The 25,228-nt window shown below is 44.3% G+C and overlaps 1 protein-coding gene across 3 annotated transcripts in view; it reads right to left on the minus strand.

Annotated features, from left to right (window-relative positions):
* Positions 1–1,715: 1,715 nt before the first annotated feature.
* Positions 1,716–25,228, minus strand: part of LOC117417089 (epidermal growth factor receptor substrate 15-like) — a 34,355-nt gene continuing 10,842 nt past the window's right edge. Inside the window, exons 12-25 of one of the 3 annotated variants that reach the window (XM_034028834.3) lie at positions 24,149–24,234; positions 18,697–18,769; positions 14,908–15,069; positions 14,275–14,472; positions 11,670–11,894; positions 11,125–11,205; positions 10,617–10,716; positions 9,391–9,435; positions 8,635–9,071; positions 8,429–8,498; positions 7,426–7,499; positions 6,831–6,984; positions 6,009–6,196; positions 1,716–4,427 (exon numbers count right to left, since the gene is read on the minus strand). In XM_034028834.3, the coding sequence (XP_033884725.3) occupies positions 4,281–4,427; positions 6,009–6,196; positions 6,831–6,984; positions 7,426–7,499; positions 8,429–8,498; positions 8,635–9,071; positions 9,391–9,435; positions 10,617–10,716; positions 11,125–11,205; positions 11,670–11,894; positions 14,275–14,472; positions 14,908–15,069; positions 18,697–18,769; positions 24,149–24,234 (2,040 nt within the window). In that variant the 3' untranslated portion in view covers positions 1,716–4,280. Of the gene's footprint in view, positions 4,428–6,008; positions 6,197–6,830; positions 6,985–7,425; positions 7,503–8,428; positions 8,499–8,634; positions 9,072–9,390; positions 9,436–10,616; positions 10,717–11,124; positions 11,206–11,669; positions 11,895–14,274; positions 14,473–14,907; positions 15,070–18,696; positions 18,770–24,148; positions 24,235–25,228 lie in introns of all 3 variants that reach the window. The other 2 variants (XM_034028833.3, XM_034028835.3) reach the window with 2 other exon arrangements.

Consider the following 25,228-nt stretch of genomic DNA (forward strand, 5'->3'; position numbering starts at 1 on the left):
AAAAATTGATTTTCATTTGTATCCGTCTCTTGTATAGGCAGACCCTGCACACACACTGGTCTCTTCTATAGGCAGACCCTGCACACACACTGGTCTCTTGTATAGGCAGACCCCGCACATGCACTGGTATCTTGTATAGGCAGACCCCGCACATGCACTGGTATCTTGTATAGGCAGACCCCGCACACGCACTGGTCTCTTGTATAGGCAGACCCCGCACATGCACTGGTCTCTTGTATAGGCAGACCCTGCACACACACTGGTCTCTTCTATAGGCAGACCCTGCACACGCACTGGTCTCTTGTATAGGCAGACTCCGCACATGCACTGGTATCTTGTATAGGCAGACCCCGCACACGCACTGGTCTCTTGTATAGGCAGACCCTGCACACACACTAGTCTCTTGTATAGGCAGACCCCGCACATGCACTGGTATCTTGTATAGGCAGACCCCGCACACGCACTGGTCTCTTGTATAGGCAGACCCCGCACATGCACTGGTCTCTTGTATAGGCAGACCCTGCACACACACTGGTCTCTTCTATAGGCAGACCCCGCACACACACTGGTCTCTTGTATAGGCAGACCCTGCACACACACTGATCTCTCGTATAGGTGGATCCGCACACACACTGATCTCTTGTATAGGTGGACTCCGCACACACACTGGTCTCTTGTATAGGTGGATCCGCACACACACTAGTCTCTTGTATAGGTGGACTCCGCACACACACTGGTCTCTTGTATAGGTGGATCCGCACACACACTGATCTCTTGTATAGGTGGATCCCGCACACACACTGGTATCTTGTATAGGCAGACCCCGCACACGCACTGGTCTCTTGTATAGGCAGACCCTGCACACACACTAGTCTCTTGTATAGGTGGATCCGCACACACACTGATCTCTTGTATAGGTGGATCCCGCACACACACTGGTATCTTGTATAGGCAGACCCTGCACACACTGGTATCTTGTATAGGCAGACCCTGCACACACACTAGTCTCTTGTATAGGTGGATCCCGCACACACACTGGTATCTTGTATAGGTGGACTCCGCACACACACTGGTCTCTTGTATAGGTGGATCCCGCACACACACTGATCTCTTGTATAGGTGGATCCTGCACACACACTAGTCTCTTGTATAGGCAGACCCTGCACACACACTGGTCTCTTGTATAGGGGGACCCCGCACACACACTGGTCTCTTGTATAGGGGGACCCCGCACACGGAGGTGCACGCACTAAGAAAGTTCAGTTTATGTTTCCTGCATTCTTCTCATATGTCCGATCTGTACAGCCCCAGAGGAATGTATCACAGTGCAGCGTGTCCAGGAATCACACAGCCACTCCTCCACAGCCCTGTATGACCTGCCTAGGGGCAAATGGTTAAAATCAACACCCCAGCTCCAGGCAAACGTGAGCGGCCTGGAGTCTGTGGTAATTGAGTTATTTTTACCTTAAAGACACAATAACTTGTACTGCTTTCACATAACAACACCCTTTTACTCCAAGTATTCGGGACGGCTCCATCAGTCCTTGTGGACTTCACAATAAGGGAACTGGTCTAGACTGAGCAGCAGAGTAACAATGATTTGCTTACATACTCAGTAATGTATTAGATGTAAAATAAACAAGTGTGTGCTGTTGTACTTCCCTTTGTGTATAAAAAAAAAATGTATTCCCCACTTTAACTACAGGACACCAAACTTACTTGAACAGAATTTATATTTATTATTATTTTAATTACAGGTTATAGTTAGGAAATGATTTAGACAATTTAAGGATTTTCCATGAACAAAAAAATATGAAAAAAATATATATCAGAACAAGTTAAAATATAAAAAATAAAATTAGCCAATTTAAAAAGCATATATAGGTAGGCTGTTAACATACATCAGTGGTTTTATATGCGACAGGCACCTATACAATTCACATCAGTAATAGGAACAGGAGTGTCTTTAATACAATGAGATGAGCTGGAGTTCTTTTACACGGAGAAGCAGCCATGGCTCTAATATATACAATTAGTAGAAGTCTTGATGGACACAGCAAAGATTTGGAGGGATTGAGAATTCAAGGGGGGTGTTCCTATAGCCAGAACTGTGTGACAGCATGGACAGCACTGTGCACAAACATTAATGACCTCATTCTTATTTTAGTGGGAATTGTTGGCCAAGAATACCTTAAGAGTCAGTGAACAGTGGCTCTGTCATTCGAATGGTGGTTGCCTTACCTTCGTATTATTATTTTAAAATCTGATGGGTATTTGTACATTGAGGCTCTGTAAAACTAGTCAACAAAGAGGCTGGTTTCACTGGAAATTTCTTCAGGTAGCAAACCTTCATGACAACAGGCCACCTTGTTGCAGGTTACAAAAAAAAAAAAGAAAAAACCTGTTTAGAAAATGACGCTGCTGCAATAAATTCCCACGGAAACTGTAATCTTTGCAGGCTATTGGTCCGAACCTCAAACAGAAACAATATGAGCTCTACTATGATCGATGGAGGAGTTACTGTACCTAGAATTAAAACTAAATCTAAAGGCAGCCAAGGCCTCAGGTTTGTAAGTAAACTCTTGCGTGGCACTCCTCCATCCTAGTGAATGTTGGGGGGGTTATGTAGTGAAATGCAGGCTAGTGGTTTAGTTCTATTCAAAAGATGGGAGGAAAAATCAGCAGCATACACTATTGGAGGTCTGTGGACAGCAAGCCTTGAAACAAGGACACTTCTACCTGCTTTGTTTAAATTGAGCATCTTTTGTAGTGGTTTATATAGTGGGGGCACCTGTTCAGAGGCTGCAATGGATTGGGGTGCAGAATTAGCCACACTCCAGGTCCCTTTACTTTTCTCCTGGGCAATACTGACTGTGCAAACTTATGGATGACAAACCCTACTGTGCACAAATGATTAAAAAAAAAAAAAATAGGTCAACTTCCACAGCTATTTGAAACAGACTTCTGTGCCTACAGCATGCTCAGCACAGCAATAGGCCAATGGAAAATGGGAGACTCGTTTATGCAACAAATGCTCTTTTGCACCAAATATATTGTGGCCCCTACAGTGATCTAGTTTGTGTATAAGCAGCAGAGTAAGCACCTTGGAAGGAGAAACTGCAAATTGAGATTCCGATCCATCAATACACAATGAATCTGATGTTAAATAAAAGCTACATGGTGGCAGTGGTGGGATTATAATATTTTTTGTTTTAATATTAGTGGTGTAATTCCACTTCTAACAGCATATTAATTAAAAGGCAAAATTTCATCCCCACAACATAATTACATTGTTCTAGTCATGCTCTGTAATAAATGCCAACCAATAGCTAAACCCAGTTTAAGTGCAAAAGACGGATGACACAGTTCTAAGGCTCTATTTAATAACATTGCACTCAACCTTGAAGGTTTTTTTTATGTCTTCTCCTTAAGGATTTAGCAGGATACAACCGTGTCTCTATGCACTTAAACTCTGCTGTTCCAAGCACATCCAGAGGCTATAAAACAGGGGGTACTGAGCACCAGGTTATCAAATTATAAAGTGACAAGTGTTAATCTCTAGTTAGACCGGAGCCCTAGATCCCCGTCCTGTTATCTGGCCGAAGGGGATTTCTAGCTTAAATGTGTAAGTTACCCCATACGTGGCATTAAACATATCTTTATATATACATGATGCAGTCAGTATGGCTGACAAACTTTCCTCATATAACTGTACTTTATTTAGATCTACTATAGTTTTATGGAGTTTGACAATGCTCTGAGCTTCGATACCACGGAGATAATGTGGAAGGTTGGCTTGTTCACCTGTTCTGGTTTTGCCAAAAGAAAAAACAAGGTGCAAAAGATCTGAAGTGCCCTCCTCTGGCTGCCTTAATCATTCACAGCAACTGGCACGATCAGCTAAAAACTGGAATGCCGCAATCCCCAAACCCTTGCAAAAATAAATAAGGCATTCCTACTCTGAAGACCCCTGACAGTCATCAAAGTGGGAAAGGATATGAATCCTACCTACAGCCAACATTATCCCCAGGAAATAAGAGACCACCCCAGTGCTCAAACTAATCCCAACCCGGGCCATGAGGACTGTTTCCACATCCGACTCCCCTCACCCCCAGTAAAAATCTTTTACAATAGGTTGCACACCAAACAGAGGCTGCTTTCTGTTCCACCACAAATTCAGAGCATCTTAAAATCTTTTGCACCGGTCTCCTGCCAAGGCCTTCCTGTCTTTTTTTTCTTTTTGAATATACATGTGTTTAAAGAGAGGCAAGGCAGCTGCCTCATGCCTCCGAGATTTCAGACTTGCTGAGGGCGATGGCCAGCTCCAGGTCTTCTTCTTCCTGCTGGGTGAGCCGAGCAAGCCTCTCCTTCTCCTCCCGCTCACTCTCGCGCTTCGCCCATTCGATCAAGTCCTCCTCAGTGGGGTACTACAGGAGGGGAGATGGGACAGAAGGACAGCCGTTTTAAAACTGACATGCAAACAGCACATCTCAAAAGTCTTCAGGTGTAAGTGGAAACTTAAAGAAACAATAGTTTGAGCCGTTACGGGTTTTCCATGTTGTAAAAGCTTCCTGTGCACAACACCAAAAGCTGGAGTACTGTAAAACATGAAATGTTTGCTGGCAAGATATATTTTCTAAAGTCAGTATTGGAGCTACAAAACTCAGCATGATTGCCAGCATCACAGAAGTGGTACCTGTGCGCTGTTGTTTACACAGAGCTTAAACTGCAGTGAAACTACCGGATTTGTATTTTTTATTTTTACAAATGAAGGTACTGTGGTGATTAGACTGTAGTTTAAACCGCTGTTTAGGTGCACTAACTAAACTATGCAATGCACAATTCCTGTAACACCGTCAAAGCGAAAAAGAAAACTGAAGCTCAAATGGCAAGACCGGATTTCAGAATGGATGCCAGCAGCCAGGACGGCTCGCTCAGGGCTATTTAGAAATGTGTAAATCATCACAACAATTGACACACCCAGGAGGGCGAACTCATCATAACATGCCCATGGCCAGTTTCACAAAACACCTCCAGCACTTAGCAGACTGCTAGTCAAGTGAGATTTCAAGACAGAATGGACAGCTTGGTAGAAACCAGCTCAGCTGGTCTAAATAATTGAAAGAACATTCATTGGGGGGGGGGGGGGGGGGGGTTTGGGAGAAAGTTAGACTGGTCTGGAGTATGAAATGAAAAGGGGTGCAAGACGCTGGGAGATTAGTCCTGATGTGCAGCAGGGAGAGCAGCTGGTTTCGAGGGGTTAGTGTGATGCAGTGGAGTGTGAAAGGTGGCAGGTTTGCAGCTTGAAAAGGAACAGGTTCAGGAAGCTAAGCATTTAGAATGATGGAATGAATGTGCATGGCAGTGAATTGAAGCATTTAGAATGATGGAATGAATGTGCATGGCAGTGAATTGAAGCAGTTAGAATGATGGAATGAATGTGCATGGCAGTGAATTGAAGCATTTAGAATGATGGAATGAATGTGCATGGCAGTGAATTGAAGCATTTAGAATGATGGAATGAATGTGCATGGCAGTGAATTGAAGCATTTAGAATGATGGAATGAATGTGCATGGCAGTGAATTGAAGCAGATAGAATGATGGAATGAATGTGCATGGCAGTGAATTGAAGCATTTAGAATGATGGAATGAATGTGCATGGCAGTGAATTGAAGCATTTAGAATGATGGAATGAATGTGCATGGCAGTGAATTCAAGCAGTTAGAATGATGGAATGAATGTGCATGGCAGTGAATTCAAGCAGTTTTGTGGCTCCAGGGATTCGTCTCAGAGTAGACATATAGATGGGGAGGTGGCTCAGTGGTTAGCTTGGCAGACCATGGGATGCATGGCAGTGAGTGGTTAGAGTGTGTGACTCAAGTTCAGGGGGTAATGGGTTTAAGGTTCATGCTTCAGGTTTTTGCTGTAGATGGAAACCCAGCTAAGATTCCCAGGTAAGGTTTTGCCCTGAGGGTTGCTAAGCTGTGAAACGAGGGGTGTTGCTCACACTGTTGAAGCTGCTGAAGTTAGCCGGGTCTGGAGGAGCCTTGCTGGGGGACGATGTGGAGAAGGCGGCCCGGAGCTTCTCGTCTTGGGACTCGGGCTGAGAGGGGTCCCCCAAACCCTGCGTCTGGAACGGGTCGCTCCGCTTGTACGAGTCCGAAGACTCAGACCTGGAAAGGGACGATCTCTTACCTGCACAGACACAACGAAACAACAGTGAGGCATTCGGCATGGGTGCCTGGAGGAAGCTGGACCGCGTCTGCAGGGGGAAGAGAGCCGAGTCTGGGTAGCTCCTGGGATACAGCCTGCTGGGCGGGACGGCTCTGATCTTTCTACTTAGCGGTTAATAATTGGTGTGTCACCTCCGTATCGGAAAGCAGTTGCTTGATTCAAGGAGCTGATTGGTTAGATTTCTGGGGTTGTTTGAATAGCTCAGGGGTTATGATATGTGTGTGTGTGTTGTTTCTGGTAGTAGACTCAGCATTGGTCTGAAGTGAAGTTTTGTGCTGAGTTACAATGCAGAAGGCAGTTAGAACTGTTCAGGGTTAGAGTGCTAGGCAGCAGTGTGAAGGTTACTGGCTTGAGTCTGCAGATCTGCAAGAGTACAAGAACAGGAGGAGCCCGCAACACCCAAGTTTAATATCTAAAGAAATACATAATGCTGATTTTCCAGCAGCATATTCGGTAGCGAGTTCAGCTTCTTATAGTTAGTTCTGAGCCGCAGGGCGGAAGGCAGCAGGTTGGAGCAGCTCAGTGGTTAACACAGTATGTGTTAGTGTGGAAGGCAGCGAGAGTGTTAGAGTAGTCCCAACTAGGTCCCTCTTACCTGGGGGAGGAGGAGGGGGTCTGGTGGGCGTTCCTGTCTTGGGCGGTAGGGCCGGGGGCATGTCCTGGCTCTTTGGTACCTCCTCCGCAAATACATTCTTATTACTGAAGACGTCGGGGGCGGAGCTAGTGTTGAAAGGGTCGGGTCCATTTGACTGTCAAAAAAACAGACTTGCACGTTACAACCTGTCAATCATATCCAACCCAGCTAACTCCTGCCTCTTGAAACTTTAAAGTCTATGGATCCATATGCAATACTGGGGTTTTGCTATAATCTTTAAAAACAGTGACACCACGTGATCTACTGTTTGAATAATGATAATTAAACATAGCTGAACTGTTTAACTCTCAGTTGCATTTCGTCCAGTACAGTGTTTTTGAAGCAGTGATAGGAAGATACATTTCATGCTAATTGTACAAATTGAATTGGATGCTCCCAGTCTTCGGTGGATAAAACTTGAAATCGGCATCTAATTTCTGAACCCTTAACAAACAAGCTACTTCAAGCGGTATCCTCATCACCCAACACTCCCCCTCTCCCTCCCTCCATACAGCGTGTTACCATGGCCCCTCTGCAGCACCCAGATCACAGCTACCTTGGACAGTGTGCTGAAGTCAGCGAATCCACTCCCAAATGAGTCATTCCCAAAGAAGGAGGCAAAGGGGTCTGCTACTGAAACAAAAGGTGGTTACACATAGAAATGGGTATGGCACGGGCACAACAACACATTCAGGGGCAGAAGAAGAAACAGAGGGGCGTGGGACACAGCTTGTGATGAAGTTGTGGAATGAGCTTAATCCCGCCCCGTTAAATAGGGTAGAGCTGGGGTGTCCAATCACAGTCCTGCAGGGCTATTCCACTCCAGGTTTAACAGGTGAAATGAGATCATGAACTAATTCAGAGTCTGGATGGAGGCTTAAATCAGTTCAATTAAACAATTTACAACAGGATTGGAACAAAGACCAGGAGTGGAACAAAGACCAGGACTGGAAGGGTCAACTGTGTCCACCCCTGCGGTATAAACATACATCACAATCGAATTACATAACCGCTGGAATGCCAGAAAGGGTTGAGGCATATTTGGGGAACTATACTAGGTTTTGGAGACTTTTTTGGAGATTATTTTGACGTGGAGAACACCATTCTGGACTGATTCGAGTTGGGGGGGGGGGGGGGGGGGTTTAATGCCATTGATGTAATTTCAACAAGTAAATTACAGAACAGAAGTCCAATAAATCCGCATAGTTGAATTCCACTGTTTGAACATGCTAAACATTATTCTGGACTTTTCAATAAGAATAGGTGTTGGGGAACAAAAGACGGGGAGTTGGGACAATTTGTTATTTTAAGCAGACAAATCTAGTCAGCATCTCCCCCACGGGGTTGAAACCAGGTTTGTTATTCTGCATAACATATTTCCACTCAATTCAATATTAAATGCTTTCTTCCAGTTGCAGGCTGTTTTGCAGGAACGATTGTGTGTTGCTTGAAAATAAGCAGAAACATGTTTCCTGCAGAGGGTTTTCCTCCAAATTGCCGGGGCTAAGAAGCCTCGGGTATCAGACAGCGTTGAAAGAGTGATGAAGGATCACACTCACCTGTGTCAGGAGCTGCAGATACAGCGTTGCCGCCTGGCGCGAACGGGTCATTGGACTGCAAGACATCCGTCTGAGGAAGAAGCGAGGACTGTGTTAATGAGACACATGACAGGAGGCAATCGCAAGTGACCAGGAAACTTCAATACTGAATAAAAGGCAGAGGTGGGAAGTGAACTGGGTCAGTGGAGAAGCATGACAGATCTCACCGTGGGGAGCCCGGCGCTGCCAGCTGCAGTGCTGAAGAGGTCTGGTTCACCAGTGTTGCCGGCTGCAGTGTTGAAGAGGTCTGGTTCCCCTGTGTTGAAGAGGTCTGGTTTCCCAGTATTGAAGAGGTCTGGTTCCCCTGTGTTGAAGTGGTCTGGTTTCCCAGTATTGAAGAGGTCTGGTTCTCCTGTGTTGAAGAGGTCTGGTTCTCCTGTGTTGAAGAGGTCTGGTTCTCCTGTGTTGCCGGATGTAGTGCTGAAGAGGTCTGGTTCCCTTGTGTTGCTGGCTGCAGTACCGAAGGAGTCAGCAGGAGCTGCGCTTCCTGTTGTGTTGCTGAAGGGGTCCCCTCCCGCAGAGAAGGGGTCTGCAGATGGCTGCTTGAAGAAGGAGTCTGAGGCAAAGGGATCCGTGCCTTTGAAAGGGTCTCCACCGAAGGGGTCTGAAAAACATTCAAAATAAACAGACGTTTGTTAATTGAGTTTTTATTACCGGTACTGGTCACCGATTTGGAAAATCTTGTTTCTTAGGGTGTTCAATGAAATTAAGGTTTTCATTCACACTCAATTACAACATCAACTAAGACAGAAACTACAATCCCATGCACAGTGATGTGAGGAAAAGTCCAAAACAGTGATTTTGTTAAATTGCCTTTTCAATTTCAATGATATAGCTTCCTTTGTGTACAAACAGGATTTCATGGAACAGCTTCCAGCTGCTTTCCACCCTCCATCACTGGTCATAACTAGACTAAATCTCACCTGAAACATCCACCTTCCCAAATGGATCATCTTTGAAGGGGTCACCTAAAATGAAAAAAAAAAAAAATATTATATATATATATATATATATATATATATATAACGATTATCCAAACAATTTTTTAAAATGTATTTTTTAATTCAATATTTTTTTTCTGTGAGGTTGACACTATATGTCATTTTTGTTTTTAGGTTACAGATCTGTCCTCTGTTAAGAGTAATTAGTTGGTTTTGCATTGCAAGCTGGGTTCTGGAGATCTTTGACTGGTTGATTGTCAGGGCTGTTGGAAAACACATTTGCTAGTCAAATCAAACTCCCCAGGGATGTATTATTAGTCGTTCTGGTATTAGACTACCTGTGAGCTGCACGGCGAAATACGAGACTCTTTAGACTTTCCTGCACTGCACCATATGACTGAAAACCTGAACACTGTCTAAAGATTAGGGCCACCGAGTCATCCATGTGCATCACTATAGAATCTTCCAGTCTCTCATTAAGAGTGCTCTGTGTTGCTGCAGGGCCTTGCTGAGAGTTGACAAAGTAAATCTTAGAAGAGTAGGAGGTTTTTTTTTTTTTTTTTTACACACAGAATGGTTGCCACGCTGCTGATGCGGAATCATTGGCATACTTTCAGAACCCCACTAGAGAAGTTCTGGGATCTATCAGCTACGAGGAACCGGACGAGCACCGATGGGCTTAATGTCCTCCTCTAGTTCGGAATGTTTGCTGTATGATCTTATGAGAGCAGACGCTGCAGTACTGCCACTGTCCACTACAACTGTGAAGCAGTACTGAGTGGATCAAGCAAATTCCTTGACAAAACAGCATGCCAAGCTCCTCCAAAAAGCAGTCGGGGAAACCCCTAATCTCACAGATAATTCCTTATCTTGTTCTTTGTACAGTATCTGTATATTGAATATGTATAGCAGACACAGTCCCTAATGGTATTAAATAAGCCTTGCAGTCCTCTTGCTAATGCAAAGCGAGTCATTTAAGTAGACAAGACTTTACCAGAACAGACAGCGTCAGCGGTATATATTAACTTGAGGAATGTATTTCAAACAGACCATCACTTCTAATGATTCTCTGCAGCGGGTATCAGTAGAAATCTGGCAGCCCCCTGGTAACCTGTCCAGTTTGCAATGCTCTTGCACTTCCACTGCCTCTGGTGCAGTACATGTTTTATTGATCTGAAACTGTGGGGCAGCGCAGGGGAGGTGCTCACCGTCTGTGAAGGGGTCCGACTGGAAGAAATCCAGGCCGCTCTCTGCAGAGGGGCTGGCTTGCTGAGGCGGTGGGTTTGGCTGGACATCAAAGGATTCCTTCTACAAACAACCAGAGCCACCATGTTAATGCCAGGAACACCAATATAAATCAATCTGATTGTCTGTTTCGGACTACTGGCACCTTGGAGTTAAGCTTATTTTTACATTCATTTCCCTGTATTCTTTAAGTCACACTTTTTGCATCTGTTCTGAAACCACAAACATCAAGTCGTTCATGTATATGTCTGCAGGGGATATACTACATATTGGCATGTTAATCACCTATAAATAATATGCACACGATTGCCCATATTTGAGTATAACCCAGACCTTTCTCCACAAGCTTTATCAGAAATACTCATCTCGGCGCTGTGGAGAACGGCAGACAGGTACAGATAATGAGACTGATGGATAGAGATGGATTTATGAGGGAAGAGTGAGTCAGGCAGACAAGGAGAGAAATGTTACCTTGAGAATACTTGCTGTTTCAGTCACTTCTTCTCTTTCACTCACTGTGTTTGCAGGGGAGGATACAGGGCTGCTTCTCTCCTGCAGAGAAAAGCTTCAGCTAAGTTCACAGCTTCTGTGGAATGCTACCTGCCTGCCTGTAGCACTTACTGCAATATAACAAGCAGGGTCACAACCTCATAACAGTTTCTATAACAGAGAAATCAATGGTTATTGGAAGTTCTGAAAAACAGTTAGACGAGCACAATGTGACATTGGACAAATCCTTTTGCACTGTTCCAAATACAGAACTGCTAGGGGCAACTGGAAAATAAAATACCCGTCTGAAGTTCTTTTTGTTTCAAATGTTTACTCGAGGACTGTTGGGTATTCTTAAGGTGTCTATTTCTACTGCTGCAAGGGTACTATTAAGAAAGGAGTTGAATCAGTTAAACAGCTATGAGAAGGGTGCACTGTTGGTTGGCTTCACGGACCCTGATTCGCACTAATCCAGAGTCTGTGAAAGCAGCCCTGTGTGTGGGATCGGGCAGCATTGCGTGACTGACCGCTGGAGTGTCTGCCTGCTTGGTAGTGTCCCAGTCTGTGTAGAGCTCCTCTTGGGCCTCCTGAGGGCTGGAGGTTGTTTCGGGGTCCTCTTGCTGCTCGGGGGTCTCGGCTCTCTCCGCCTCGCTCGTGCCGTTCACCATGCCGCGTTGCAGGTGACTGCGCCAGGTCAGCTGGCCCTTCACGCCATCCTCTGCCTCCTGCAGCTCAGACAGCTTGCACTGCATCTGAGAACACAAGAGCAGTGGAGGCTGGGGTTAGTGCAGGGGGCAGGGCACGACTTGCTCTTCAATGCTATGGAACCCTGTTTCATCTCCGGCACCCCAGTGTTTCCTCTGCATCTGCAAACTTTGTTAAAATGGTCGTTGCCACGGAAAAAGACACGTCAAAACGTTTGCCTTACTCGCAAAAAGATTACCTCCCCCGCCAATCATACAAAAAGTAGGATACCATTATCCAGTATGCTTCCTCCACATATCGTCAGATTCTCTCTGTACTTTTTACTAAAGAATGTCATAACTATGTTTTATCACAATTGAAAAAGAAGTTCTTTAGCTATAAAAAATCTGTTAGTGCTGAGTGACAGGTTATAAGAGGCGGATCAGCAGGCGCTGACTGTAGATTCCGTCTCCAGATTCTGATTGTCTCAATGACGTGCTAAGGGATATCCTAAACCGCTTTCATTACAATCAGATAAGGGCGTATGTGTAGTAGTGTGTAACTGACTTCTCAATACTGGAACCAATGAGATGAACTAGATTAAATACTACAAAGAAATATTTGAGGCAAGATTTATCATCCAGTAATACAAGCATTAAATCACTGCTATTTATTGAAATCCCAGGAATTAAAAGGAGATAGGCTTTCAACAAAGAGCACACTCTCCCAGCATTTTATCAATAAATCAATACCAGGACCTTGAAACAGCCCTTTACAATTACTTTTAAAAGGTTACAGCTGTACAAGATGACAGGGGGTGGTTGCTGTGTGAAGCAAACCAGCAGTTTCAAAGGTGAGAGACTGAGGGTTACTGTTGAGCCAAGCTGATGAACCCTGGCAGAGACAGGACTGAGAACACAGGCTGCTTCATAAGAATGTCCTAACCAAGTCACACTGCAATCTGATTATATGTAAAACCGTGAAGTGTGTAAACATGCATGTATGGTTGTTGTAACTATATCCCCTTCGCCAGGAGTGTCGTATTGCACTGGGTGGTTAAAAAAAAAAACTGCAGAAATAAATAACAAAGTAATAGAAAGTAACAGAAAATAGCCTTGTGTTACACCGACCGGAATTGTCAGCAACATCTAAAAAACTGCCTTGCCTGGATCCTGATTCCTTGTCGATTCCACCTTCTTTAACACAAGTGAGCCTAACTGTCTTAAAGTTGCACTTACTGTAAATAAACAGCCTCTGACACTGCGTCTCAGCCTCTGCCAGTAAATGTTACTCACTGTAGAGGAATACATTGTATCTGTGAAGGTGCAGGGCTACAAGGCATGGAAGCGCTAGCTAATCGAGTTTCCGAGAGCACGCTGGCTTAATTGCTATTAATTACTATTAATATGTTGTCAAGGGATTCTTCTAGTAAGTAATACTCATTATTGAAACTCACAAGGCCATTCATTCCTTTAAATACCCAATGTCTTGCTACCCGCAGTTTCAATGGACGTTAATGGGAATAAAGCAGATCTGAATTGCAACTTTGCAGAGGTATTCAGTGCAGTTTATGTTCTTCCTGGCTGTATAACACAAAACAGCTTTCGTAAATTAAGTTTGTGGAGGTTTCATGACATGATTAGTTGCCACATTAATTACCCCAATTGCTTATTTAGGCATTTCATCGAGGTAAGCGCTCATGTTTGCTCTTGATTTACAGAGTGATTCATGCACTCACCCAGCTGTACTGGAAGCTGCTGATACTATTGCAAAAAGCCTCCCTTTCTGAGATGAGTGTGTGAGTTTCCTGGTGGTTAAAGTTGTTCCTTCCTCTTGTTTTAAAAAGCGGTCCCCTATGGGGAGCATTCACGTCAGTATACAGAGACAAAGAATTCACGTGTTTGTGTAAATGGCGGATTCATTTGTCCAGGAAAGAGAATATGTAACACCGGATGTAAAGCTAGTTTCCATCATGGCAATACAGCAGATCTGACAGACTGATAGAGTTGGCAGGTACGCTCTTTGGATTGTCAAGTATCCTATTAAAGACTGAAAGGCCGACTATGGTAAAACTGACGTGTGGGTAGTAAATATTCAATGGGCACATCGATGCTGAAGCAGCATGTAGTCTGGTTCAAATCTTACATTTTCACATTATTTGACACTTTTTTTCTTTGTTTTATGTACAGTAGTACATTTTGGGTTATTGTCTCATGACTTTTTTTTGTATGCCAAAAAGACTGGACAGCTCTGTGCTGAAACATCTAAGTCTCAAACTGTGTGTATTAGAACATAGCCAATGAAATATAACAGACTGCAGCAAAACGACAAGAAGCGGTAACAATGAATGGACAACGGTCCTTGAGAGAGGAAACCTTTCAGTATTACTCAGTAAGTTCCTGTATAAAAATCGTCAGACTTAGGGAAAGTGGTGGTGCTGGGACTGACCTCTGCAGTCTCTTGCTGGGCGCTGTGCAGCTCCTGTTGCAGTGGCTCCAGCTGGACCTTGCCAGCCTCGACCTTCTCCTCCAACTGAGCCGTCTCGAGCTGCAGCTTCCTGAGCTCCTCCCGGGCTCGCTCCAGCTCCTCCTCGTACCCCGACATCTGAGACTGCTGGCTGGACAGCTCTGCCTGCAGGGACGAGATCTGGACAGGAGGGGGGCGTCACATACGGGATGCTTTGTCCTTCACAAAGGATGATTACTAGCAGCCTTGGACTGAACCGTACCATTCCACTGGGACCGTATCCTGATACTTCTCACTTATTTATTACACCAGTATGTGTGCTCCGGGAAATGTTCTACTAAGGTTGTCTGACATGCTTACTAACTATTCCATCATAAACTGTGTCTGATAAGAAAGGCTGGTTGTGGGGAACAACATCAGCCTTACACTGTGCACTGCATCTCATACAGCAGGGGACTCTGAATCTGAGGGGAATGTGTAGAAGACTCCATGGTCTACTAGCACCAATGTCAAAATTGAATAAATACTGCATATTAAAAATAAATAACCCTGGTGTTGTTTAAATGCCTAGCCAAGCTTGTAATGGTTTATATTCCTTTGACACAGCGACCCTACCAGCTGGCTCTCCTGGCTGCTCTGCTGGCGGATGAGGCCGAGCTGCTCCTCCAGGGATGCCTTCTGCTGGTCTAGCTCCCCCAGGACCTCCTGGATCTCCTGCCGCTGAGCCTGCAGCCTCTGGAGCTCCTCGCTCTCCCGCGCCACCTCATCCTGCAGCTCCTGAGAGGGAGGGAGGGAGGGGGGGGGGAGAGCATGAGTGACACCCCAGCACCAGACCGCAACACAGAACTGTACAGCTGTTCTGATATTTATAAAATACAATAGCAGTTACAAGTCACAGACACCACTCACACCCCAGAGTCAAAGCAAATGCGAGGTTGACGAAATCAATTAATTCCTGAAAGCTTCAGATTAGAAACGGCACTATGTGAGAAATTGTTTTCGTTTTTATTTTTTAAATGCTAGCATGCGCTTTGATCAGATGAGGAATGCGATCACCCATCCAATTCCATAATTCAATTCCAGCTGTCACGGAATTTCCCAGCCCTGATTAAGCCAGCGCACTTCAATAGCAGAAAGAACAGGCGCAGGCATTTTTTCCTGTGGGAGAGAAACGAGGCGAAAAACAAAAATCAATGTTTTTAATGAATCCTGCCTGCCGTGCTGGTTATTTTTGGATTCTGGCAGCGCTGGTGCTTACTTTCTCATCACGCCTCACTTCCACCCGCCAGGGAATACAATAAACGTCATTTGTTATGCCACACAATGCGCAACACAGCACAGAACAAGGGACCTTTAAAATTCAACCTGCTGAGCTCATTTCCCAGGCGTAATCGAACACCTACAAGCTATATCAGTCTCACTATCTGAATTAGGATTTTGATTTTTAAATATCAATATCTGTTCAGAGCTGGCCTGTACGCAACTGGAAAACATTATTTAGCAACTAGGTAGCATTGATTAATATTATTCATTTCAATGTCACCGAATGGCACACTGGCCTTAATCTTCAGGACAGACCGGACCCTGATACAACTTGTCACACAGTTTACTACCACTGTGTGGGATGTTACTGAATGTAGAATACCTCCCATTATTATTGAAAACACTATAGAATGTGGTGCATGAAAAAGCCATTTGTTTTATTTCATTTTTTAAAACTGTTATTCCAAGGTATACGCGAAGCTGCCCTGTCAAGACATAAATGCATTATAAAGTTAAGGACGTTCTGTAAATAAATCACTGATTCAGGCATTTTTTTCCCCCTATTGTTTCTTGTTCTTTTGGGAAACCGATATTCGAACAGACTAGAATAAAAGCACCAAAATATACTCCGACAATAATAATAATAATAATGATAATGTAAAGAAACACTGGGGGAACAATTTGGTATTCAAAAGCACTATGAAACATTTCCATATACAATATATTTCATAAAACATCTTAAAAAACACACAACCCAGTTCTAAAGTACAAGATCTGTTTTTTTGTGCCAATCGAATACCTTCAGTCTCTGGATCTGCATATTGCAATGATTTTAAAAACATGTTGACTTATCATAGGTGTCTTGCATCTCTGCCGGTCTGTAACGCCTGACAAGGTCTCGCGTTTCCATGGCTACCTCAGACATACGCAACTTGTGCCTCGGTGTCTCTCTCTTTCTCCAAGGTGACAAAGGCAGTGCTGCCATTTATCCCCCCCGATACCATCCCTGTCCAGGCTTGGTCTCCAGAAAAATGAACCCCCTCTTCTCTCAGACACAGCAATGACTTTCAGTTGCAGATGGAGAGATTTAACAAGAGGCCCAGATACTTTTAAAATGGCAGCCATTTGGCTATTATTGTATGTCATTAAAATGGAGGCTAACTTGGATGATTTGGCCATATAAGAGGTGTCTGTTTCAAGAAAGGAATGGGATGTATACATGTCTACATTAACTCTAATAGCTCATTCCCCTCAGTATTGTATATTAGATATGTACACAAATGAAATATTATTTCAGTTTATAAAATTCAATCTTAATATTATTGTTACATAAACCGTTCTGACTTGTTTTTATTTTAAATCAACACTTTCATTCTACATCCTCAAATCAGTTTAAGAAGTCTGAATGCAGTTCCTGTCCCTCTGGTCATTTCAGATGCTAATAAGCTTCACTGAATATTTTGTAGGCTTTTACAAGAGACACATATCATATGGGACCGATGTGAAAAGCAAACTTGTGAGTTTCTTAAGCATATTAAACAGAAGCAGTGAATATGCAAGAATATAACACAGGGGGCATGGGGTTAATATAAACAGACTTTTGGATAAAGGGGAATTTATTGTCATTAGCTTTGATGTGGGTGCAAGATGCTGGGGGGAATAAGACAGCAGTTTGGATGAATGGAGCGCTACTAGATCTACAATGTCTCTTACACTGTACTCTCATGGCGTTCCCAAAGAGGAAGTGGAGTTTGTGGACACACGCTGTTTAATCTTCCATCAGCGTTCCTGTGAAGCCGAATGTCATGACAGGCAGCTATGTTTAGCAGCCTGATGGTTTATGCTAATGAACTAACCCAGCAAATGTTAAATTCAGCTCTCTGGTCTAGAGGTTCAAGCTGAGGGCTGGAAGCCAGGTTTTAATTTATCATCATCTCCCTGTAAGGTTTTCGCAATTTAAAATGTGTACCTGCTTCAGTTTAGTATTCTACTACTAAATGTTTGGTAACTTGGTGCATTTTGCACCATCAATCTAAGTTTAAAGATAGTTTAGTTTCCTGCCATTTCCATACACGTTTACTGCTGTTTTTAAACAAACAAAGTTTTTGTAGAACCACACTGCCTCCCAGTCCCTCTGCTTTAACCACTAGGCCACACTGCCATCCAGTCTGTCAGCTCTAACCACTACGTCACACTACCTACAGGTCACTCAACTATAACCACTAAGCAAAGCTACCTCCCAGTCCTCAGCTCTAACCATTCAGACGCACTGCTGGCTTTTTTTAAAGCTGCTTTCAGGTATCATGACAACTGTATCTCAAACTGCAGACCCAGCTGTATTTAAAACAGAGCAGCTCTTCATGTTTTAGATGGGGTGTTGGCTGCTGGGTAGGGAACACAAATTACTTTAAAGTGGAAATTAAAACACGACTCAAATAAACCTAGGAATAGAATATTCTGGAACTACTCAACTCCACTCAGGCATTACAGAAGGGGTATGGGTTGCTGTGCCTTATTACATATAAACTAAATAAAAGGAAGGCACTGTGCTTTTTAAATGCTAACAGTGGCGAATGTTGGAGCAGCAGTAAAGGTACTGACCCAGTTGTCCTTGCCACAATTACCCAAGAAGCTTTACTTCCAGCTTCTGCACAGGCCTAGATACTTCTAGATACAAGTGTGAATGCTAAAGGGCTAGCATTTATGAATATTCATAAGTGAATAAATGAAAAGAATAGAGGGAGCCTGTCCCCATTCCAGACACACACGCACAAAAACACATGCGTACCTAAACATACAAAGACGCATTCTTCATTACCCAAACACACACGGATATGTGTAGCAAACTATAGAGACACACACGCACAACACAAAAACCACATACAGTAAATGCAAACACAAGCACAATGGCATACTGTAATCCACACACAGCACCTAGACAGACACATACAAAGAGAAAAAACAGAGAAAACCTCAAGAAACCAGACAAAACAAAAAAACGCAGTCCCCTAACCCCAAACAAACAGCATAGGCAAACGTCTGGAAACCACATAAAAAAAAACGCAAGCAGACACAGGGCACACAAATCACACGCATGTACTCAAATGCACAAACAATAATGAATACATGGACCATCCCTACCTGGACCTCGCAGGTTCTCTGTTTGATGCTGTCCTCATTTTCCTTGATGTCTTGTTCCACAGTCGTCTTCTCTCTGGAAGACCAGCACAGGAGGCAGGAATATTTAATAACGTCCGACACAGAGGGGACAGGCAGCCAGCTACCGGCTCCCGACTGCTCACCCGTCACATGCATGCTGCAGGCGACTGGCCCGGCCCTCAACACTGCTATCACCAACACCACTGCAAGCTGGAGGAGCGCGAGAGACGCTGTGCGCGCGTGTGTGTGCAGAGGAGACTGTCACAGACAGGCGAGACAGAGAAATCCCCCCTCCCTCACTCCTCTAACACCGCCTCCACATTCTTAAGAGCCTGCCTGAACAGCTAAGCTGGGGAGGGGGAGCAGGGAGAAAACAGATTCCTTTAACCACCCCCACTTAAAATCGATGTCACTGTTGCTATGGAAACTAGGAGTGCAGGAGTGGGAAGGACCACTGCCTCTGATGTTGCGGTTTAACTCTTTGGTTTCCAAACAAGCGGTGAAATCTGTGTGAAGATGGCCGTCCGCTGTATATTTTTCAAGCAACTGATGACCTCTGTTTGACCAATGGTCTCTACAGTGAACAGAATTATCCAATACACCCAATTTACAGTCACTTTCCTGTTTACAATAAACGGGCCCCCATACTAAACCAAGTGCAACAGCAAAGGGAGAGAATACAATCATTTTATTGGAATAAAACCAGCAAGAAACAACTACATTTCTGCAACTCATTTATTTATTAGTTTTATATCGTTACAATGTTTTTTCTCTCTAATGAAAAGGCGCCTTGTCTTAGCAATTCAAACAAGCATGATAAGCAACATACATCCCCCAGAAGCTGATGACCTAACGTATAGACACAATATTACAGAATAGTACAGAATTAGAATTAGCAATTAAAGGTTCAATCACAATTCGATAAGCAATTGTCCAGATTAACGAAAGACGACGGCTTGATGAACGGACATACAAACACCCCCTGTGTATCAATAACTAATCAATAAGTTAATAACGTTACTAGCGAGCTCCATGACAATTGGTAAGCGGTTCTCCAGGTCCATGCAAACATTTTGACATATCCCTAGGCTCGGATACTCAAAAAAGGGGGTTCAGCATAGATGTGTAATCTGTCAATATAAACATGAAGGTTGCATCAAAAGGTTATGACTGAAGGCAACCCTAAACCCTTAACCCCCACCCCAACATAAATCACATGTGTGTCAACATTTACCAGCATGTTGTAAAATGCATTGTACGATGGTCATCTGTCTACATTGATTTTTTTTCCCCCCATGTCCGTTCCACTTAAGTTGAAAGCAAAGGGCTGCTTGTATTGCTATATTAATAAACACCTCGGAGAGCGAGATCCTTTACCTACGGTAGATGCACGTGACGATGTCCCCAGTTAGATGCTCATTCAGGGGGCAGACCATAAGTCAGAACTCAAACAGCAGCCCAAAGTCCCAGTACGATGTTAAGAGGCACTGCAACCAACAGTCTGAGCAGACCTATCCCGCATTATAGACTAGTGTCTCTGAACGTACCAATGACCAGACACCTCTACGTGCCTTAAAGAAAATGTCCGGGACACGCAAGGAAAACAAAAAACTGCCCTTTACTGGTCACTTCGGATCTTGTTTTAATCTCATTGGCTAATTGCAATCTCACGAGATGTGTGTACAGAAACAGGTTTAGGAGATTGGTTTGCTTGAACAGAAATGTGGCTTTAGTTTGAATGTATTAGACAAGCTATTATTCCTATTCTAATAGAGGGTTCAGCTGTCTTGAAGTTGATTTATCTTTCCTAGACCTGAAAGAGTTGAACAAAGATTTGAATGGAACACTGACAAGTTGTAATTTTAGCAAGGCACACCAAGGGGTGCTGGATTCATTTAGTGTGGCAGTTAAAAGGTTAAAAGCACCATCAGGGTGCCTACTCCCAGGAAATTCAATACAACCACAGGGATGTATTAACCCTCACCTCCCCCTCCTCACAGGGGAGGTCTGGAATGAATAAAGCTTTAACCCTGCAGTCCGTGAAGGTGGAGCATGGCATTGATTAAATTACCTTTTTTGTAAGAGAATTTACTGAAAAGTGGAGAAAACACAACAAAACTAAAAACCGAAATAGAAACCGCAATTTACTTTCCATTGATATTTTTTAAAATGTGCTCTTTAAGCTCGTTGATGCACTGTTGGTCTGAGAATACTCATCCAATTGTGTTGAATCTTGATATCTCTCTTCTGAGTGCATAGACACACCATGTCAAGTATGCTGGGAATGTAATTTATGTTTTATGATACTACATTTTTTTTTTTTTTTCCATTTTCATCATTATTGCCTGTTCCTATTTGTAAATATAAATAGAGTACACATGTTAATATGTGTAGTTGTTTAATGTTATTTTTTCGTCTAACTGTAATTGAACAGAATAGCAAACAGTGCTGCAATGAAGGGTTACTGAAATCTAGGTGAGCAAATCAATTTGCTTGTGGTCCTCTGAAATAGCAGGAGTGCAGAGGTTCTTAGAAACGTAACACGGTGCTGAACATGCACTGAGCAGGAGGGCCCTGTATGTGATTCTCACAGGAAGTCTGAAAACAAGTGCACGCCTTCCATATATAATGCAGTTCCCATCACCAGTGAACTGGAAAGACATGTCTTCCCCTCCAATGCCTCTCTACACAACACCCATTCCAACACCACAGAGCCCTGATGAAGAAAAAGCACCTGCGGACGCAAATGAGATTCCACAACTCCCCTTTATACAAAATGCATGCTTTATTTAGCTAACTAAACCACAAGCCTGTCAGCAACTACTGCCGGTTCCTCACTTACTCCTCGGCTGTAAAATTACTGAATCTACAGTAGTAAGCCAAGCAACCTGTCCATAAAAAAAATTAAAATAAAAAGCCAGTAAAATAAAAATAAAAAAGACATTCACATTTCAAACTGTACCACCTTCCGCCTAGACCATGTAATCAATTCACTGACATAAATAAATATTCATCTTGTTCAGTCATCTCTATGAAAATCTACTGGTAAGAACATCAATACATAAAATCTACACAAAGCCTATAGCGTGAGACAAGAGCAGATAAAGCCCCTTTATTCACTCCTACACCTTTGTATATGTTCCAATTGTTAAAGGGTGCCCTCTTCCTCCCCAGGAAGGCTCATTTAAACCAACTTCCAGCTTTGCATTAAATTGCACGAGAAAATATTCAATGAAGCCGAACTGCAAGGACTGGAAGACACAAGCAAGCTCAGCTAACTGCTCCGCTGCTATAGAAAGTGCAGGGTGCTTACCTTTCGCCGGAGGCAGTGCGTTGCCGTGGCAATTTTAAGCAGTCCAGTACCACACGCATCATCTTTGCGGCAGGCAGTCCCCCATCCTAACTCTGCATAGCCCCTCGTGCCCGCTGCTCCACACGCAGACAGAGCCCACCCCCACCCAAACACACACACGCACTCACAGCCAGGGAAAGCCAAGCCCCTCCAACACTGCACTCTCAATATTCCAGCATCAGCTCAGCTTCAGAAAAAAGCACAGAGAGAGAGAAAGACAGAGAGAGACACAGAGAGAGAGAGAGAGAGAGAGAGAGAGAGAGAGAGAGGGCAATGGCAAGAGAAAGGCTGCTGTTGCTCATGTAATAATATGAAAAAAACTCCCTTCCTCTTTCCAGCCTTGAGGCAGCACAGTTTATCACGTGGAAACACAACCTCAAGAGACTGCTCCACGCTTCCCATTCAGCAAAGCAGCAAATCCCTGTCTGAGGTTATCTCCCCTGTGTCTCTAAGTGAGCCTGTGTGTGTATGTTTTAATAGGGCTCATGAAAGGTGAGCGGCAGTGTGCTCTGAATGACGGGTCGGTCTTCAGCAGGAGCTGGTCACAAGTGTAATGCAGAAGGCTGCTCCTGCTAAGGCACAGTGCAGGAAAACTGTATTGAAGAGGCAGGCAGAGGACAAAGGAAGGCGGTCCTCTTCTGTCCCATGCAGAGGGAGACTGTCTCTCTCACTCTCTCTCCTGTGGAAAGGAACTGAACCAAACTAAAGGCAGTAAGTGAGGGGCTGAATTCAACAGAACAGGCACTGGTGTGTGATGTGGTGCAGTGCAGTGCAGGGAGAAAGAGGGGGTGCAGGGTTACACATTAAGTAGAATCTGTGAGGTGCTTTATAGACGATACTAAAAAAACAAAAAAGAAAAGCCCACTAATTAAAAGCCCTACATACACCTGCTCTGCTGTCAAGCAACATCTTAGAGCATCTCGGAGCCTCATCCCCCTTAAACCTGCCTTCGGAGAATGATTCCCAACAAGCACACCAGCAGTCTGCCAGCGGGGACCACGTCGCTGTGGAAACGGAAGCCTTGTTTTCACCAGGCCACCCGTGGGCCTGCAGATCAGAGACCTTGAGAGACAGACACGCCCCCTAGGGCTGCCCACCTCCTGCATGTCACAGCTCAGACACGCCCCCCCAAGGCATCGGCCCCTCCTGCATGTCACAGCTCAGACATGCCCCCCCAGGGCATCGCCCCCTCCTGCATGACACAGCTCAGACACGCCCCCCCAAGGCATCGGCCCCTCCTGCATGTCACAGCTCAGACACACCCCCCAGGGCATCGCCCCCTCCTGCATGTCACAGCTCAGACACGCCCCCCCAAGGCATCGGCCCCTCCTGCATGTCACAGCTCAGACACACCCCCCAGGGCATCGCCCCCTCCTGCATGACACAGCTCAGACACGCCCCCCCAAGGCATCGGCCCCTCCTGCATGTCACAGCTCAGACATGCCCCCCCAGGGCATCGCCCCCTCCTGCATGTCACAGCTCAGACATGCCCCCAGGAACATCAATTATTCATGACCCGAGTAACCAATCCCTATTTATAAACTCCTGAGACAGTACCAGAGGCTCTTTGCTGAGGCATGTACAAATCACAGAGCTTACTTTTTTTTTTTTACACTGCAGCAAAGAGCATTCCTCACCTTTGAGCCAGACAAGGTTTTGAATTCCTTCAGAATAAAGTGTGTTTTAACTAAAAGGCCCAAGTTTAAGATCACATCAAATGAACGCAACAGATTCATTCTTACCAGTTTCCTCCCTTTACCTTGGCTCTGGCAGATGTCCCAGGACTAAAAGCTTCATATCAAATCCAAAAGTAACATTTCTGGATCGTCTTTTGCCAAGTTGGATTTGACTCTTTCTTTCAATAAACCCCCAATACATCACACTCCAGTGTTCACCTCCTAAATCCAGTCCTCCTGCAGGATCTGGGAACTGACTGCTCAGAAGGACAAGGGTTTAAGGTGGGCATTTTGGCAGATATATTTCCTATGGTAGCTGTTTCATCCTTCAATGGAACTGCAGTGATAGACTTGTCTTTTGCCACCTCCCCCCCTCCCCAGTGTATCAGACAGTAGGCCCACTCACCTCTGCAGATCCATAATCTCATTGCTCAGGGAGTCCAGTTCCTTGATCGCGGAGAAGTCTGCCACCAAGCTGCTGGGAGTACTGCTCTGCAGGGATGCAAAGGGGAAAGGGTTGGACATCCTGCCCCCAGCACCGACCCCCAGGGCTGACAGGACCCTGCTAGTCTGTACTGACCATGTGATCATAATGAAATGCTAGGCTGGTGAAACCAAAAAGTTAATGGCGTGTAAAACAACTCTATATGTAACGGGGTGACCCACATCACTTTATTTAGGCACGTTTGATTTTGTTATTGTAGTATATTCACGTTTTGACTTATTCATATTTGATTTAATGTTAGTTTGTTTTTATGAGCACGTTTAATTTTGGCACATTTCTTCTTGTAGATTTGCACAGATCTCACTGGCACGTTGATGCTCTCCTGTTCTCTGACCCCATAGGTGCTAATTGAATAATTTGAAGAAGCTGAGCACCTGGTATAAAAGTTCCTGATTTCATCCGTTCGAGAGATTGGATTTTGTCATTGTGACGTGAACCCGGGTTTTTCTGGAGTGGAGGTTGGACGCACTGCAGCAGGAGCAAAGAAGGAATTTGACTTGTTTGTGTTCGGCGGTGGGTTGGGAGAAAAATGAAAGAAACAGCCACAGACAGCCGTCTCCCTCCGGGTGTGTTTTTAACTGTTTTAGAAATTACTATTTTAAAGGCACTGGGGTTTTAGAGGAGTGCTGGAGAAGTGGGTTTTTTTAAAGTATTCGTTTTATTGTTGTTTTTAGTAAGCCCAGTCTCCATGATCGTATTGAGCAGTACTGCACTTTGTTCTTTAATTATAATTAACCATGTATTGTTTTTATAGAACAGTGCAAACCCCATGTTGTGACTGTGTATTCTAGACTTGTCCTATTTGTTAAATATAGTTAACCACCTGTAACTAATAAAACCATGTTCACTGCCCTGCATATTGTCGTGGTCATAGTTTATTTTCTTCTGGTATTCTGCCTGACCGATCCCGCCCCGATCGAAAAAAACGAGTGCCCCTCCCGGGTGCTACACATATTTTTGGAGTAAATAGAAGTATACAAA

Source organism: Acipenser ruthenus, chromosome 12 (genome assembly GCF_902713425.1).
Source record: "Acipenser ruthenus chromosome 12, fAciRut3.2 maternal haplotype, whole genome shotgun sequence".
NCBI classification, from domain to species: Eukaryota; Metazoa; Chordata; class Actinopteri; order Acipenseriformes; family Acipenseridae; genus Acipenser; species Acipenser ruthenus.